General features: G+C 41.8%; 1 protein-coding gene across 2 annotated transcripts; it reads left to right on the top strand.

Annotated features, from left to right (window-relative positions):
* Nucleotides 1–566: 566 nt before the first annotated feature.
* Nucleotides 567–11,089, top strand: PCDH18 (protocadherin 18). Of its 2 annotated transcripts, none has more exons than XM_007063728.4 (4): nt 567–3,623; nt 4,541–4,626; nt 4,734–4,897; nt 10,167–11,089. In XM_007063728.4, the coding sequence occupies exons 1-4, from the start codon at nt 1,119–1,121 to the stop codon at nt 10,838–10,840; spliced, it is 3,429 nt and encodes a 1,142-aa protein (XP_007063790.2). In that variant the 5' UTR covers nt 567–1,118; the 3' UTR covers nt 10,841–11,089. The 2 variants fall into 2 exon arrangements, with proteins under 2 accessions (XP_007063790.2, XP_007063789.1); XM_007063727.4 differs by having other exon boundaries at nt 4,538–4,626.
* The last annotated feature ends 6,508 nt before the right edge of the window (nt 11,090–17,597 follow it).

The following is a 17,597-nucleotide window of genomic DNA, read 5'->3' as shown; positions in this document are numbered from 1 at the left end:
ACTGCTTTTTTAACTAAGATGAAAAGGATTTCCTGAAAAACCACAGGAACAACAAAATAATAAAGCACACATAAAAAGAACCTTACTCAGGAAAAGACAAGTGCACATAGTACAAAACACTGCTGCAGTATCTTTCAGTAAGAAGCTAGTTAAAGGGCAAGGGTTTGCAAAGATTTTCTTTTAAGAAGACTATGAAGAGAACTAAAAGAGAGACATAGAAGCTTGTGCTCCATTTAGCAACACAGACATTAAAGAAAAGCAGGTTACCCAGAAATAAGCAGAAGTGTCGATATATTAATAAAGGAGCAAGAGGAAGATCTTGAGACATAATTAGAGATATGATACCTTAAGTCCTTTACTAAGCAAATGCACTCAAAAAGATTTTGTTTTGTTGAAAAAAAGAGGATTCCAAAGTGTATAAATCAGGAGAACGATTACACGTTTTGTGGAGGCAAGAAGACTAATTAAAATTACAAAAACAATTTGAAGTGTCATATAAATAAAGAGGACAAGAAGTCGATTTAAAGTTTTTCTTTAGTAATTTGTCTCCTCTTTGTTGTGGCACACTCACAGAAAGTGAATGCTGGAGGAGGACCCTCCCCCCAGCCTTTTCTGTGTGTGTGTGTGACTTCACTGTCCTTTGATTTGGAAGCAATCTGATTGGCTGGAAGCAATTCAACACATGCCGGGCAAAAGCTTTGTGTGAGTTGAAGTGAAGTTGCACAGATTTTAGACTGGAGTCAGCAATCAAGGGTGTTTAGTCTGCAGCTGAACAGTGAGAGGGAAAGGATCGCTCAGAAAAGATACACTGCAGATTCAGCTAGCACTCTGCAACAAATGGATACTAACTGCAGAAGGAGAAAACACTGATGTGACAAATTTCGTCCTTGAAGAGGAGCAGGAAAACAAATGACACAGATTGGATTGCATACAGATTGTATCTGGAAGTCCTGACACGGTGTGTATACAAAAAAAAAAAAAGTTTTCTGAGCTATACTAGGATATTAATACTTTGCTATATTATAAAAGACATTTTCAAGTTTTAAAGGATCAGATGTGTACTGGGTTTAAGGTACCAAAGGAAGTTGAAAGAATTGCTTTTTAACTTGCTTGGAGAAATGAATTGCAAAAACTTACAAATGCACCAAATCAGCAGTAAAATGCACTTTATGTTCCTTTTTGTACTGATGATAATATCTTTCAGTAAAGATGTGCTAGGCAAGAATTTGAAATACAGGATTTATGAGGAGCAGAGAGTTGGATCAGTAATTGCAAGACTATCAGAGGATGTAGCTGATGTTTTATTTAAAATTCCTAACCCTTCTTCAGTTCGTTTTCGAGCCATGCAAAGGGGGAATTCTCCTTTACTTGTAGTCCGAGAGGATAATGGAGAAATCAGCATAGGAGCTAAAATTGACCGGGAACAACTCTGCCAGAAAAACTTAAACTGCTCTATAGAGTTTGATGTGATCACTCTGCCTACTGAACATCTGCAGCTTTTCCATGTTGAAGTTGAAGTGCTGGATATTAATGACAACTCTCCCCAGTTTTCCAGAGCTCTCATCCCTATTGAAATATCAGAGAGTGCAGCTGTAGGAACCCGGATCCCTTTGGACAGTGCTTTTGATCCAGATGTTGGGGAAAATTCTCTGCACACTTATTCACTGTCTGCAAATGATTTTTTTAATATTGAAGTGCGAACAAGGACTGATGGTGCCAAGTATGCAGAACTCATTGTGGTTAGAGAATTGGATCGGGAGTTGAAGTCAAGCTACGAACTCCAACTCACTGCTTCAGATAAGGGGGTGCCTCAGCGATCTGGATCGTCTATCCTAAAAATAAGTATTTCTGATTCTAATGATAACAGTCCTGTTTTTGAGCAACAATCATATATAATTCAGCTCTTAGAAAATTCACCAGTGGGTACTTTGCTCATAGACCTCAATGCTACTGATCCAGATGAGGGCGCTAATGGTAAAGTCATGTATTCTTTCAGTAGTCATGTGTCTTCCAAAATTATAGAGACTTTTAAAATAGACTCAGAGAAAGGCCATCTGACCCTTCTGTCACAAGTGGACTATGAAATCACCAAATCCTACGAAATTGATGCTCAGGCTCAAGATTTGGGTCCAAATTCTATCCCAGCTCATTGCAAAATTATCATTAAAATTGTGGATGTCAATGACAACAAACCTGAAATTAATTTAAACCTGATGTCCCCTGGGAATGAGGAAATAGCTCACATTTCTGAAGGGTCACCCATGGACACTTTTGTTGCCATAGTCAGGGTACAGGACAAGGACTCTGGCATGAATGGAGAGATAGTTTGCAAGCTTCATGGCCATGGCCACTTTAAACTTCAAAAGACTTATGAAAATAACTATTTAATTTTGACTAATGCTACTCTAGATAGAGAAAAGAGATCTGAATACAGTTTGACTGTTATAGCTGAAGACAAGGGGACACCAAGTCTCTCCACAGTGAAACATTTTACTGTCCAAATCAATGATGAAAATGACAACCCACCCCGCTTCCAGACAAACAGATATGAAGTTGTTATCTTAGAAAATAACTCTCCAGGTGCATACATCACATCTGTTACAGCCACAGATCCAGATCTAGGGGACAATGGACAGGTCACCTACACTATTTTGGAAAGTTATATTTTGGGAAGTTCCATTACCACCTATGTGACCATTGACCCATCCAATGGTGCAATCTATGCACTCAGAACTTTTGATCATGAAGAAGTAAATCAGATTACCTTTGTGGTTCAAGCTAGAGATGGAGGAAGTCAGCAACTTGTTAGTAATACCACAGTTGTGCTAACTATTATTGATGAAAATGATAATGCTCCTGTCATTGTGGGACCAGCACTACGCAATAACACTGCAGAAATCTCAATCCCTAAAGATGCTGAGAGTGGTTTCCATGTGACTAGGATAAGGGCTATGGACAGAGATTCTGGTATGAACTCAGAACTAAGCTGTTCCATAATAGCTGACAATGAAGAAAACATATTTGTAATGGACCCAAGATCATGTGACATCTATATTAATGTTAGCATAGAATCTGTTTCATCTAAAGAATGGGAATTTTTTGTGATAGTTCAGGATAAAGGCAGCCCTCCACTCAGTACCAAAGCACTTCTGAAATGTACTGTTTTTGAATATGTTTATGCAATTCCAAGCACAGAAGCTACCTTTATTAGCCAGCCCTCTCTGGATGTTTCTATGATAACAATTATATCACTTGGCTCAATATGTGCAGTGTTGTTGGTCATTATGGTTGTCTTTGCTACAAGATGCAATCGAGAGAAAAAGGACACAAGATCCTACAACTGTCGTGTGGCAGAATCAACTTACCAGCACCACCCAAAAAGACCATCAAGACAGATTCACAAAGGTGACATTACACTTGTGCCTACTGTTAATGGCACTTTACCCATCAGATCTCACCACAGATCTTCTCCTTCATCATCTCCAACCTTAGAAAGAGGACAAATGAGCAGTCGACAAAGCCACCATAGTCACCAATCACTTAACAGTCTAGTGACAATCTCATCAAATCATGTGCCAGAGAATTTCTCACTGGAACTCACCCATGCTACTCCAGCTGTTGAGGTAAAGTCATATATTATTTTGCATGCGTGTTCACTCATTCACTCATCTACGAGTGTGTTTACATTCTGCATGCTGTCTGTGACAGTATAAAAGTATTATAGATTTATTTTCAGGGATGCAGCACTGCAGTTCTACGCTGTCAATTGCATCTTAAAACAATCCTGCACATGAGAAACTATAGTAAAACTATTATAATTTCTTTAGATTCTTCTTTACTTTGAAACAACTTTGTGAAATATACACAAAATATACACATTACTTTATTATTGATGTACGGGTTTCTGTGCGTGTGTATGTGTGTGTGTTCAGACACATATAGTGTATAACACACAAATTATTTGTACAAATGACAGAACAAACTCCTTAAAACGAGGGTTTATAGTAGAAACACTGCTACAATTTTAACTGTAGCTGCTCTAGCAGATGGTGGTAGTGTGTGAATGTGTGCATCCAGTATCTTCATAATTTTAAACTGCCTATTTTATTTTTTAAATATATACACTATATAAAGTTTTAAAGGAGACAGAACAAATTCTAAATGGAATTTTATTTCAGGATATGAACATGTCATGCCAAAAATTAGTTTTGATCTCTTCTTTAAAAAACCAACCAACCAAACCAAAAAACCCCCTCCTCTTTGCAGTCCATTGTTTTTAAATGTTAATTAATTAATTAGTATGAGTTCTGAGATTAAGGAACAACATTGCATTTTCTGTCTGTAAAGTGCCTTCAGATGTTTTCCATGGCAAACACTATATACTGTAAATACCCAGTTGTACTACATTATATCTGCACATGAATGTGCTCTAATTAAATTTTAAAGAAGAAACCAAAAAGAAGTAAATAATTAAAGATTTTCTGAATAGACATTTGGGTTTTATTTCCAGGAATCAGTGTTTTCTTCTTTTCTTTAGCAGGTCTCTCAGCTTCTTTCAATGCTTCATCAGGGCCAATATCAGCCAAGACCAAGTTTTCGAGGCAACAAATATTCCAGAAGCTACAGGTGAGGATTTCAGTTAGATTATGATCAAAACATTTTTATCTGAGAATGACATACTGAACATGAGATAACAAAATATAATTCCATCACCATGTTTTTTCTGTTTACAGATATGCACTACAAGATATGGATAAATTTAGCTTGAAAGATAGTGGCCGTGGTGATAGTGAAGCAGGAGACAGTGATTATGATTTGGGTAGAGATTCTCCAATTGACAGACTTCTTGGGGAAGGATTCAGTGACCTTTTCCTTACAGATGGGAGAATTCCTGCAGGTAAGAACACAATGAAAGTTGAATAGTTTATTGACAGTGCTCCCTGACTGTCACATTGATGTAGTTAGCATTGTGAAAGCAGAAATTCTTTAGCTTTCAAGTTTTATATTTCCTCCTTCATCTGCTCTATAATATATAGTGCCCCAAAACCAGAACACAGGTGGTGCACTCAAGACTGGGACACTATTGAAAATCTGCCCAGAGCAGTGCGTAGGCAGTTTCTGCTATTATTTTCAGTCAGCTGGCTCTAAATCCCCCCCAAAAAGCATCAACTGGTCTGTGTCCCTAGATTTTTAATGACTGGGTGGATGTTTGTGGAGAACCAGGCTGTTGTGGTGTGTTAAAAATACACTGAACTATAATTTGGCAGATGCATTTTCCATAATAGGATCCAGACTTCCAGAGTTTAAAAATGCACTGGTTAGGTGATGGACTGTAGTTTTCAGGTAGGGAAGTGTAGAGCTGCATTGTATTTTCCACTAATAAATTAGTATGTATAAATATGACCTATGTGGCAGTATTTGTTCTGAATGTCAAAGCAGTTCATTACCTGCCATCCTGATTGCTGGAATAAGTTGATTGTTCCAACATAAGGAGAGAGACATACCTTGGGGGGATGCAAAAGGGAGATAAACCTTTTGTAAATTCAAGCTCACTCATGAGTACAATAAAAGAGACCTGGAAATCACATTAGGCACAGAAGTGAGCTTTGTATTAGAATCCCAATATTTATACAACTACCTGTAATTTTACTCCTAAATGTTTGGAAAATAAATGTTGGGCCCAGATTTAAATGCCTGTACAAAATATACAGGAAATGTTTTCTCCTTGCATATGAAGGCCATTTCCTACAGGGCCAGATTATGCCAGTATGGCTTAGGCTCATAATGGGGCTGGTGGGTAGCTCTACAATTTGCTGTGCACTAGGGTGCAAGTTAAGAGTGCCCACTGAACTGCTCCTTAGGATGGTGCATAGCATGCTTCCTTCTGTAACCAGCTGATGCCATTGGCAGAGCAGGATGGAGTAGAGCCAAAGCCTTGCAACCTCCTTCCCACCTTTGGGATAGCTAATACCCTCAAGGGCACTAGAAGGGCCTGCAATTTTGTCTGGCCCTCGTGTGGAGAGTTTAAGATGAAAAGGGTCCTGGAGCCCTTCCTTTCCTATGCACCTTGGCCCCAAACATGTAATTCTGTCTTTTCAAACCTTCAACACTTCTCTTGTGGATTTTGCTCTCTTCTAGGGTCTCACACTACTCCTGAGTCCAATTTACCATCCAGAAGTCCCACCTAGCCCTTGGTAGCTGGGGATATGTTGGTCCAAGTGCCCCAGTATATCCTTGGGACTGTGGTCCTCAAGTGAAGTATATATATACTTCACTTGAGGACCACAGTCCCAAGGGTTTTTTGTTGTTGTTGTTGTTTTCTTCTTGCCAATAAGTTGCTACTTAGGAGCCATTTATCCCTGTACCATCCAACTTTAGAAAAAAATTTTTTTCTCCTTGGGTGGTAAAGTAGGGAAGAATTTACTATAATTCTCAGCAGCTGCTAAGGAAGACTTCACATGCAACACTCTTGCACTGGAATCCTTCCACAGTGGCAGCTAACGAATAATTGTCTACTTCCTGGCTGGATGATTGTGGGTTGCCAGGGAAAAAAAGGAACGTTTACATTCTTGGATAGCTGAAATTTCTATTATTCATTTAAAGAACTTTCTATTAGCCCTCCAAATATAAAACCAATGAGTGAAATTTTCAAAATTTGGCCCAACTGTGATCCCACTGAAGTGAATGTTAAAACTCTCTCATTGATTACAAGGGGAACAGAGTTAGGCTAACATGGAGTGCTTTAGAAAATCCCACTCTCAATATTTGTTTAAGTGCATAGCCCTAGCCACTCCATTAGTTATGCATGAACCAGTTAAGATAACATATGAATTAATCTGCGTGTTCATGCCAAACTCACAAAAACTAGAATGGAAACTTTCTTCAGGTTTCCTAAGGTCAGCTTCTTCCTTCCGTGCCCCTCTATTTTTAAGTGTCTGTGCATTTGCACCCGGACCAGAAGTCACAGGGTCAAAATACTGTAAGATAGTTTTTTTCAATATTTTCTGTCTAGATGGAACCAGGAAGGAATGGACCATCTCCCATACATAGGAATTTGTGGGAGAACCTCAAAAATTGTAAGATCAAAAGAACATTTTAAATTTCCATGAAAACATTTCTTTTTTCTCCCTTAAAAACATATAAAAAACCTTTACCTGTAGGTTTAAGGTTTTGAAAAAAACATACATTCAGAGTTACTTCTGACATTTCAGTCTTAACCCATACCATTTTACATTTATATCTTTTCTATTGCTGACTTATGGACAAAGTGGGACATCGTTAACCCTCATCATTAATATCCTGATTGCTGGAATAAGTTGCTTGTTCCAACATAAGGAGAGAGGCATACCTGGGGCGATGGAAAAAATTCAAGCCCACTCGCAAATACAGTAGGGCTTTTGATCATTTGTTCAGAATATTGCTCTTCTTTTATACTGCTAAATCTTGGTCTCACTAATGTGAATGGCAAAACCCCCACTGATTTAAATGTGACAAGCCTTTGGCCTTGAGTGAACTTGGCCAATGAACAGTGACACACTAATGGCCCTGCAGTTCTCTATTAATTCACAGAATTGCACTGGAATTGTACTGAAAGGTCCAACTGAACCAGTGCAGCTATAATGCATTTCATTCACATCCACACTAGAACTAAAATAGTTTGATTTAACCATTGTGGGTGGAGATATCTTCAAGACTTGTCAAGAGCTGGTGCAATCACAATGGTACTGGCATTGCCTGTGAAACATTATAAGCACATTTAGAGTGTGGAAACAAAGCACTTCATAGGCATTTCAAACACCTAAACCAACACTTTAAACACCAGTTTTTTTTATGTAGATGAATCTTTTGAGGCTCACCCATCACTTCCTCATTTGCAACACCCAGTGTAAAATCTGGCTTCCAGCCATCTATACTTCTGCTAAATTTCGTACTCCCTGATGTAAGAAAGGAAGTGAGTATAAACCCAGAGGAATTTTAAATTGCATTCAAAAGGAAACAATGTGTTAGACTGTATAAAGCATGGTAGGGAAAGAATACTGACAATATTAGAGTGCCACTATATCAATCAATGGCATAGTCTCACCTGGAATATTGTGTTCAGTTCTGGTCACTCTATCTCAGAAATGATGTAGCAGATATTGAAGTGGTTCAGAGACAGGTGAGGAAAATGATTAGGGGCATGAGGAAATTTATGTGGAGACACTGCAAAGTTTAGGACTATTTAGTTTAGTTTTGAGAAAAGACAAATAAAAAAGGATATGATATAGGTATATAAAATAAAAAGATAGAAAGGATATAAACCCCAATTCTTCAAGACACAGTCTAACCATTAACTGATGGAATTAAGAAGCAGCTTGCCCTGTGGGCAAGTTATCACATAATCAAAAGTTGTTCTATAATTGTTTATATCTGTGCTTCTTGAACTTTACTGTGCAGTATCTGGTACTGGCCTCTATCAGAGCCAGGATACTGGGCTAGATGGACCACTATCCTGATGGGTTATGACAATCCCAGTGTTCTTATTTGGAATTAAATACATTTACTGAGGTAATTCTGAGGGTGTTGAGCAGCTGCAACTCCCATTAGCTTCAACATCAGGTAGGAAACAAGTAGTTTCCTTTTCCAGCATTCAGAAGTGGAAATTAGGCCTCTCTCCTGGCATCGTCTCTCTGCACATGGCCTCCACTCACTGTTTACTGTGTTTTAAAAGGGGCTGCACATGCTTCCATTCCTAGTCAACCCTACTAGAATTCTTCAGGGGGCTGGATGGTCATTCCACTCCAGTACCTCTTTGGGTAGGAATGTGAGTTCAGTCTTACATGGCTCGGTGGGTTAGTAGCTGGCCAATCCTGCCTTTTTTTCCCACAAACACTGGGCAAAAAGCAGGGGAACCACCCATTTTCTCCATTTAGCATTCATCCTGGGGCGGGGGGGATAGCTCAGTGGTTTGAGCATTGGCCTGCTAAACCCAGGGTTGTGAGTTCAATCCTTGAGGGGGCCATTTAGGGATCTGAGGCAAACATTGGGGACTGGTCCTGCTTTGTGCAGGGGGTTGGACTAGATGACCTCCTGAGGCCCCTTCCAACTCTGATAGTCTATGATTCTATGGGCCCAGATCCCTTAAGTCCTTGGTTGCTCCTCTTTGTAGTCTGTATAGTCACTCTATGTCAGTCAACAACTGGAGGTATTAAACCAGCCAGTCCCCCCAAAAGGCCAAATGCATCCCTAGAGTAACTCCACTCAAGTTAATGGAGATATACTGGGCATAAATGTGGCCTAAAATGTCATGAGGTTGGATTAAAATCTGCTTCACCCATTTGGTAATTCATTGTGTTACTAGCAGACTCTTAAGAGGAGACGAGAAGATGGAGATAACTCCATATCTTCTCTGTTCTCTCTCCTTTCTCTTCTCCCTCATTTTCTTTTCCTTATTGTTTTCCTCCCATATCCTTCTATCCTGTTCCCTTGCTCTCTTCACTGAATTGCAACTAGGAGATGAAAGAGGGAAACTTCTTAATTTTCGTTCATGAAAGGCATTCACCAGACGTTATATACAGTGTAGTTGAAGCTATGTTGATCCCAGGATCTTAGAGACACAAGATGGGCGAGGTAATATCTTTTATTGGACCAACTTCTTCAGGTCTGGGAAAGGTACTCTAAGTGTTTAGCTGTGACACTCAGAGTATCTTTCCCAGACCTGAGAAGAGTTTTGTGTGGCTTGGAAGTGTGTCTCTCTCACCAACAGAAGTTGGTCCAGTAAAAGATATTCCCTCAGCACCCTGTCTCTTTATTTATCAGACAGTCTTGTATGAGAAGACAGTGCTCTAACCTCGAACTTTTAAGTCACCCAAGCCACTTATATTCTTGGGATTCACTGAAGCAATGGTATAATATGTTCTTCAAACAAGTTTAAAAATTATATAGTTATCTTATATTTTATATATTTATCATCCTTACTTACAGACTAAAAATACATATGAACTTCCCTATAATGGGAGACCAACAACACTGGATCTGACCACCTCTGATCTTTGGAGAAATTCAGATGCTGATCAGAGCTTTGGATCTCAGGTCCTTTAATATGCACTAGTGCTGATCCCTGTAATTGTGAGTAATCTGTATAATTGAATCTGAACATTAATCTCCGATTTTGGTTTTGATTACAGCAATGAGGCTATGCACAGAGGAATGTAGAGTTCTGGGACACTCTGACCAATGCTGGATGCCACCTCTGCCCTCTCCATCTTCTGATTACAGAAGTAACATGTTTATTCCTGGGGAGGAATTTCAGCCGCCACCGCCTCAGCAGCAGCAGCAGCAGCAGCAGGCATTTGAAGAAGATTCACAGCCTGTTGATTCCAATGAAAAGAAAAAGAGCTTTTCAACATTTGGTAAAGACTGTCAAAATGAGGAAGAGTCAGAGGACATCTGTACTTCATCTCTCCTCTCTGAAATGAGCAGCGTTTTTCAGCGCCTGTTGCCTCCTTCACTGGACACCTATACAGAATGCAATGAAATGAATCGCTCAAACTCACTGGAGCGCAGGAAGGGACATTTACCAGCCAAGACTGTAAGCTATCCACAAGGGGTGGCAGCATGGGCAGCCAGTACACATTTCCAAAACCCTGCAAACAACACTGGGGCCATGCTAGGGACTCACTCGAGTGCACAACCTTCCTCTAAATGGCTGCCAGCCATGGAAGAAATCCCAGAGAACTATGAAGAAGATGACTTTGACAATGTGCTTAACCACCTCAGTGATGGAAAACATGAACTAATGGATGCCAGTGAGCTGGTAGCAGAAATTAACAAACTGCTGCAAGATGTCCGGCAGAATTAGAGGGTTTTTTATATCATATTTTTCCATATTTATGGAAAACTGGAGGAAAAAAGAACCAGAATGAAAAGAACTGGCATTGCCAATTAGTTGCATTTATCATAAATGTGTCTGTGTATGTTGAATATTAAAATACTGTATTTTCATATGTACACAATGCAAGTGTGATTATCTTTATCTGTATTTTAAAAATACATTTGTACCTTATATTTATGTGTAATTTAACAAATAAATTTTATTTTTGTACTCCCATGGCAAGCATGTTTTCCTCAGTATATATAACTAGCACCATTTGACTTTCTTGCCAAGCAGGTGTGTAAACTAAATCAAAGACAGGGATGTTACTTTTCATGGTTTTGTAAAGAGTTTCAAATGTTACAGCACAGACCCAACCCCACTGAAACATTCTCCATACATTAGTTTCAGTAACTGATCCAACACCTTGTTGCAGTGTTTCATTGTTACAATAAAGAGTTGTCAACTCCCATGAAGCCTAAAATGTTCTTCTTATTTTCATGCCAGTTCAGAGAGTCAATCTCTTATAAGCCATTAATTAAATAATAGGGGTGAGGAGGGATGGTGGCATTCTCCAGAGGCACAACCACCACTGAGAACGAGTGTTGATCTTAGACAAACTCCTTTGGCCAACTCAACAGTGATACTGAGAAGCTCAGACAAGAGTTGCACCCAACCTCTCCCAGATGGGTCAGCCTGATTCAGGACCTCTCTGGTAGTGGGAATAAAAGGATATACTGCAGGGACACTCTCCCCCCTTGCCAACAAAATAATCTTTCTAGCCATGACCGCCAAGTCACAACTAGCTTTCTTATTTCCAGATACTGAGCAGTCAATCACTCTGTGTTGAAGCCCAAAAGGGAATTCTATGGGCCACCATGCATATGCCTTATGATACAGTTTTTAATTCATGATCACATACTATTTATTCCACAGGACACCTGTCTCAGTGGACAGGATGGACGGTGCTTACTTAATAAACAGCTGTTCACTATTTTGTTTTCTCTTCATTGGTCCCATGCCTTATTTACTGTACACTTCAAACCCTGCTCTGAAAACAGAGTGATGGAGGTAAAAAATATACACTAATGCTGATGGAGACACATAGGACCTGATTTTTTCAAAGTACATAGCATTATATAGAACTGTATATGTTCAAAGTACAGCTCCTATTGACCTTAGTTGCAGCTGTGAGTGCTCAGCACTTCTCCAAATCAGACCCCCAGAGTCTCAAGTCAGGCACCCAGAAAATGAGGACAACACAATTAGTGACCACCTGGGAAAAAATAAGAACATAAGAACGGCCATACTAGGTCAGACCAAAGGTCCATCTAGCCAGGTATCCTGTCTTTCAACAGTGACCAATTCCAGGTGCCCAGAAGGAATGAAGAGAACAGGTAATCATCAAGTAATCCATCTCCTGTCACCCATTCCCAGCTTCTGACAACACTGCCAGCGAGTTGTATGGGCCTGTGGTGCCTGGGCTGCAGCAAATTCAGGGGACCCAGCTCCACCAATTTTCAGGGCCGAGTCTCTCCCCCGACCCCACGTGCATCCCACAAAGAGTCCCCCAGTCCCACCTGCCACCCCTGCGCACCCCTTCCCTGGGTAGCGGGCAGCCGCTCCCTCACAGGCCGCTGCCGACTACAAGGGCGCGGCTCTGGGACCCAGGCTGAGGCAGCTGCTGCACTTGCAGAGGGAGGAGGCACATGGTAGCCACACCCCCCCACCACCCAGTCAGGCGACTCCAAGAGGGTGTGGGGGTATCCTGGCTGGACTTTCTGAACAGCAGCCTGGGGGGGCTTGAGTGAGTGTCATGCTGGGTGGGGAGGCCCCCCCCCCCCCCCCCCCCCCCCGGAGCTCACTGCTGCCAGCGGGGAGAGGGCTGGGCAAGTACTCTCTGGCCCATTGCCCTAGCCCTGGGGCAGCCTGCCTGCTGCACCCCAAACTCCTAATCCCCAGGCCAGCCCCACACCCCAACCCTCTGTCTCAGCCCAGAGCCTGCACCCAACCCCCCTCCTGCACCCCAACCCCCTGTCCCAGCCCAGAGCCTGTACCCCAAAACCCCCCTCCTCTACCCAAACTCCCTCCCAGAGCCCGCACCCAGCACTCAAACCCCCTCCCACACCCCAACCCCATGCCCCAGCCCAGAGCCTGCATCCAGCACCCAAACTCCATCCCAGAGCCTGCACCCCTCCCACACCCAAACTCCCTCCCAGAGCCTTAGGCAGGTGTGGGGTGCAGGTGTGACAAGGACCCATTCTGGGCACCACCAAAAATTATACAAACCTGCTACCCCTGTCTGGCAAACAGAGGCTAGGGACACCAAGTTTGGTTTAAGTGACTTGCCCAGCATCACAGAGGAACTTTTTGGTAGCGGCAGGGACAGATTCCAGTTTTCCATTTACTTGCCTTAACTACGAGACCATTTGATTCTCTTTCTGCAACCCCCTGCAGTCACTATCCACTTTCTGACTTCTAAAACAAATGTAGCAGTTCTCCTACAGCCAGCAGCATGGGTCCTGTGGGGGGAAAAAAAGTGATCCGCTAATTAATTATGCCTATGACCAAAGGGGGCAAAATAAGGCTGCATAGGCAACCTTAATTTGGCATTTCCTAATTTTTGAATGCTTTATTTTGCAACCTGAATAATGGGCTTTTAGCATAGATTTTTATATGCAATTTTCTTCACTTTTAAAAAAGAAAATTGAAAAATCAGAAATTCCATCATGTAGCACCATGGGCATACCACATGGGTCACCAGCACTAGAGGGGGATGGGAGTCATTGCCAGGCACTTTTATAGATATTTGCTGACACCAGAGGAATGATGATAGTCAAAAATCATAGGATCCATTCTAGGCTCTGAAGGCATATGGATTCCAGTGTGCACAGACACTTCTGACCATTCCCCTCCCCTCCCCTCCTCCCCCCCCCCCCCCCAGGTTTGTCTCCTTTTGATCCTTTACCTATTCTCTCATTCCCAGTTTCCTTTCCTGGCTCCCAGGCCCAATCTCCTTGCCCAGCCAGTTCCAGTTCCCCAAGGTCCTAATTCCACATGTTCCCCAATTCCATATACTCTGTATTGCCCACTGTGTTCCTGTTCCTTTGTGTTCTTGGCTGTATGTACCCCTAGGGCTGCCACAAAAGGCCACATGCCTTGTGTTAGTTCCCTGGCTCTGAGTTACCACGGAAAGAGGCATTGAGGAAAAGCTGAGGTAATCTGATTAGTCACAGACCAAATTCCTCCTGCCTGCTTGGAAGAATAGCCCCTAGTGACAAGGGGCCGGCATTACAGTGAATACCACATTAGGTAGCTTCTGGATGCCTGATACTGGCTTGTATTATTGGAAACACACAGGATATGCTTGTGAAATGTGGGACGGTCCCAGCCACATTGGGACTGTTGCAAAGTATGGCAGAGATTCACAATGTGTCAGCCCCTGGTAATAGCAAGTAGGCTTGGAAATTGTATATTCAGGTCAGTGAAAAAGCTAAAATCCTCCTCTTTATCTGCCCAGAAGTAGGTGTCAGAGGGACTAAAACCTTCAGTTTAAATCCTGTGAAAAGTATTCCCCCTTCATAAATAAACTTAGAGCTAACTCCCTGTTCCTAGAGGAGGAGGTATCTGGCCTTCAGGCTCAAACTTTATAAATGTTACTGCTTACAAACTCTCAGGGCAGCTGGGTAAGATCCATTTTCACAGTCCCCTAGTCCACTGGGGATTACCAACCTGTTTTAAATTTAAAATCCTTAAAGCAGTTTATGCCCATCACATTCACATGGATAGTCTCAATGATTTAAGTCAGTGTTTGCAAAGGGGATCTGCTAAGCAAAAATAGATCCAAGCAAATTTCCTCAGTATCACTGTGCATCCAAATGTCAAAAAAAACCTAAAGTTGTCCTGGAAGGAAGTTCTGTTGCAACAGATGGTCAAATGGTGTTTGGTCTGTGCATGAACCTGAAGGGTGTTATCAGGTAATAAGACTAGTTATACAATGTGTAAGGTCTCTAGGAGCAAAAATGTTTGTTTACTTAGCTATCATCTGAATTGCAACAGTCAAAACAGCTCCTCAAATGGCATAGCTTAACAGGTAGCCTGTGAACTGCAGGCTGGGACTAGCCCCAGCCCTGCCCCTTCTGCTCCAGGTCCTACTCCTTCTGCACCTCTCTCCTCTGCTGTGGCCATCGGCCCTACCCCAGGCTACCCCCTCCCCCAATCCTGGAGCACCAGAAGGGCAGGCAGCGCATGGCTGCAGCCGCCCGGCGCACAGGCCCCAGAGCACCAGGAGGGTGGGTAGCACAGCCCCAGCCCGAGCCACCACAGAGGGGAACTGGAGCCGCAGGTAGAGCGGGGTGGGGGGGGGTTGGTGTTTGGTGAGCAGATTGATGGAAATATTTGTATAGGCTGTGATGGTGTTTGATGGTAAAAATGCCATAAGCCATTATGTCCTATCTGCACTAGTGTTTCTCCTGATGCACAGGTGGTAATCCTGGAACGTTTAATGTAAAAGGCTTAGAATCATAGAAATATAGGGCTGGTAGGGACCTTGAGAGATCCTCCAGCCCCCTGCTCTGAGGCAGGATCAAGTAAACCTAGACAGTCTAACCTATTCTTAAAAACATCCAGTGATGGGGCTTCCACAATCTCCCTTTTAAGGCAAACCCAGCCATTTTTTCCAGGGCCTTCTCATGTTTATTTAGCCACATCCGGGATGGATGCAAAAAGACCAAATCTGATACCAGTGAAATGATATACAAACATATACAAGTAGCAGTTCAAGAGCCATCACTTCAGAATGGCATATTACATTTGCCTTTAAAAATCTTTTTGTATTCAATACATCATGCTTTACCCTCCAGTGAATCCATTAGCATAAACAATCTGGAGGATATGGCTGTGAATAAAGTCTTTGAACTAACCTACAGCCTGACTCTTGAGTACATTTACAATAATGGATTAAAAAGAAAAAAACAAAAAAGCCATTTGAGGAGTCAAGTTCTGGAACAGCCTTCCAAGGGGAGCAGTGGAGGCAAAAAAAAAACCTAACGTGCTTCATGACTGAGCTTGATAGGTTTAGGAAGGGGATGGTATGATGAGACTGTCTACAATGGCATCTAGTCAATATGTGACTGTTAGCAGCAAATATCTCCAACAGCCAGTGATGGGACACTAGATGGGGACGACTCTAAGTTACTACAGAGAATTCTTTCCCAGGTGTCTGGCTGGTGGGTCTCATCCACATGCTGAGGGTCTAACTGACTGCCATATTTGGGGTCAGGAAGGAATTTTTCCCCAAGTCAGATTGGCAGAGACCTTGCGTGGGGGGGAGGAGGGAAGGGGAGTTCACCTTCCTCTGTAGCATGGCACATGGGTCACTTGCAGGTTTAAACTAGTGTAAATGGTGGATTCTCTGTAACTTGAAGTCTTTTAATCATGATTTGAGGACTTCAGTAACTCAACCAGAGGTTAGGGGGTCTATTACAGGAGGGGGTGGGTGAGGTTCTGTGTCCTGCAGTGTGCAGGAGGTCAGACTAGATGATTTTGATGGTCCCTTCTGGCCTGTATGAGTCTAAAACATAAACAAAAATAAATCCATCAACAAGTAACTAAGCCTTGTTGAAAATTTCCCAGCTTTTTATAAAGAGTTTAAAATCCAGAGAAAATCCTAGGAAATCCCATTTCCTTCCCAATTTACAACCCTTAAAGGATCTTGTATCTTTTCAAAGGTTAGAGTACTTGAAAGTCCCTGATTTTCTCAGCTTTATGTGCTATAAATAAACTTGCCATGCTATGGGACATAATGGAGGAGAAACTTGTGAACTTTTTCTGAGAGACGAGATTTGTGAAGAAAGGCTTGGATTTAAACTTTAGTAACAATGGCAAAAGCTGAACCTTAAATAGAAGATCACTAAGAAAAACCTATGTAAGTTTCTAAAATAATATAAGGAAAATCCACAACTATTTCACTTCCCTTGTTTGTTAATTACATAATGTCTTAAGGTCAACCTACTGTCTACATTGAGTAAGGCATGCAATGGGAGGTCTAGTGTCACTCCTGAGTAGGTCTAGTGTCACTCCCTCCCAGCACACAGATTTTCACTTTAGTCAATAAGGCATAATAATACTGAGCAGTTATACAGCACTTTACATCACCAAAACAATGTGTAACCATTAAAAACCCTCCTCCTTATTCACAGGGATCAATTACTCCTCCACTGAAGTACAGATATCTCTGTGGTGAAACATAGCAATAGTTTAAAACAAACTGAAACAATCCACAACAGTGCAGGAGAGCCAGTATTTACTTGAAACTCAAGGGAGACTCAGGCAGGCAGAATTGGAAAACAACCCAGACTGAAATATGGATACTCCACACTTTCTCCCCACACTATTGCAGATAGCACCATGATGTGTTTTTAATGATAAATGATTAGGAGCTCTGTTTTACTTCTGATAGGGAAGACAACACTTCCAGCAACACCATGTCTTTCACACCATTCTGGGAATCTGGGTCAGTACTGATTCAGAGGGAAGAGTGCTACAAAGTGAATCACCAATACCTCTTCCAACAGAACCTGGATGTTCCTTGGAGGACATCTACCCGTGTATTAAGCACACCAAGCACATCTATCTAGTGGGCGTACAAGATCACAGCAAAAGGTGGTATGACTGCAGACAAACAACAAAAAGATTTTCAGATGTACAAAGTCCATGTAAGGTATGTCTACACTGCAAAAAACCC

Source organism: Chelonia mydas, chromosome 4 (assembly GCF_015237465.2).
Source record: "Chelonia mydas isolate rCheMyd1 chromosome 4, rCheMyd1.pri.v2, whole genome shotgun sequence".
NCBI classification, from domain to species: Eukaryota; Metazoa; Chordata; order Testudines; family Cheloniidae; genus Chelonia; species Chelonia mydas.
The sequence above is the reverse complement of the archived record's forward strand: the minus strand, read 5'-3'. Positions and strand labels throughout refer to the sequence as shown.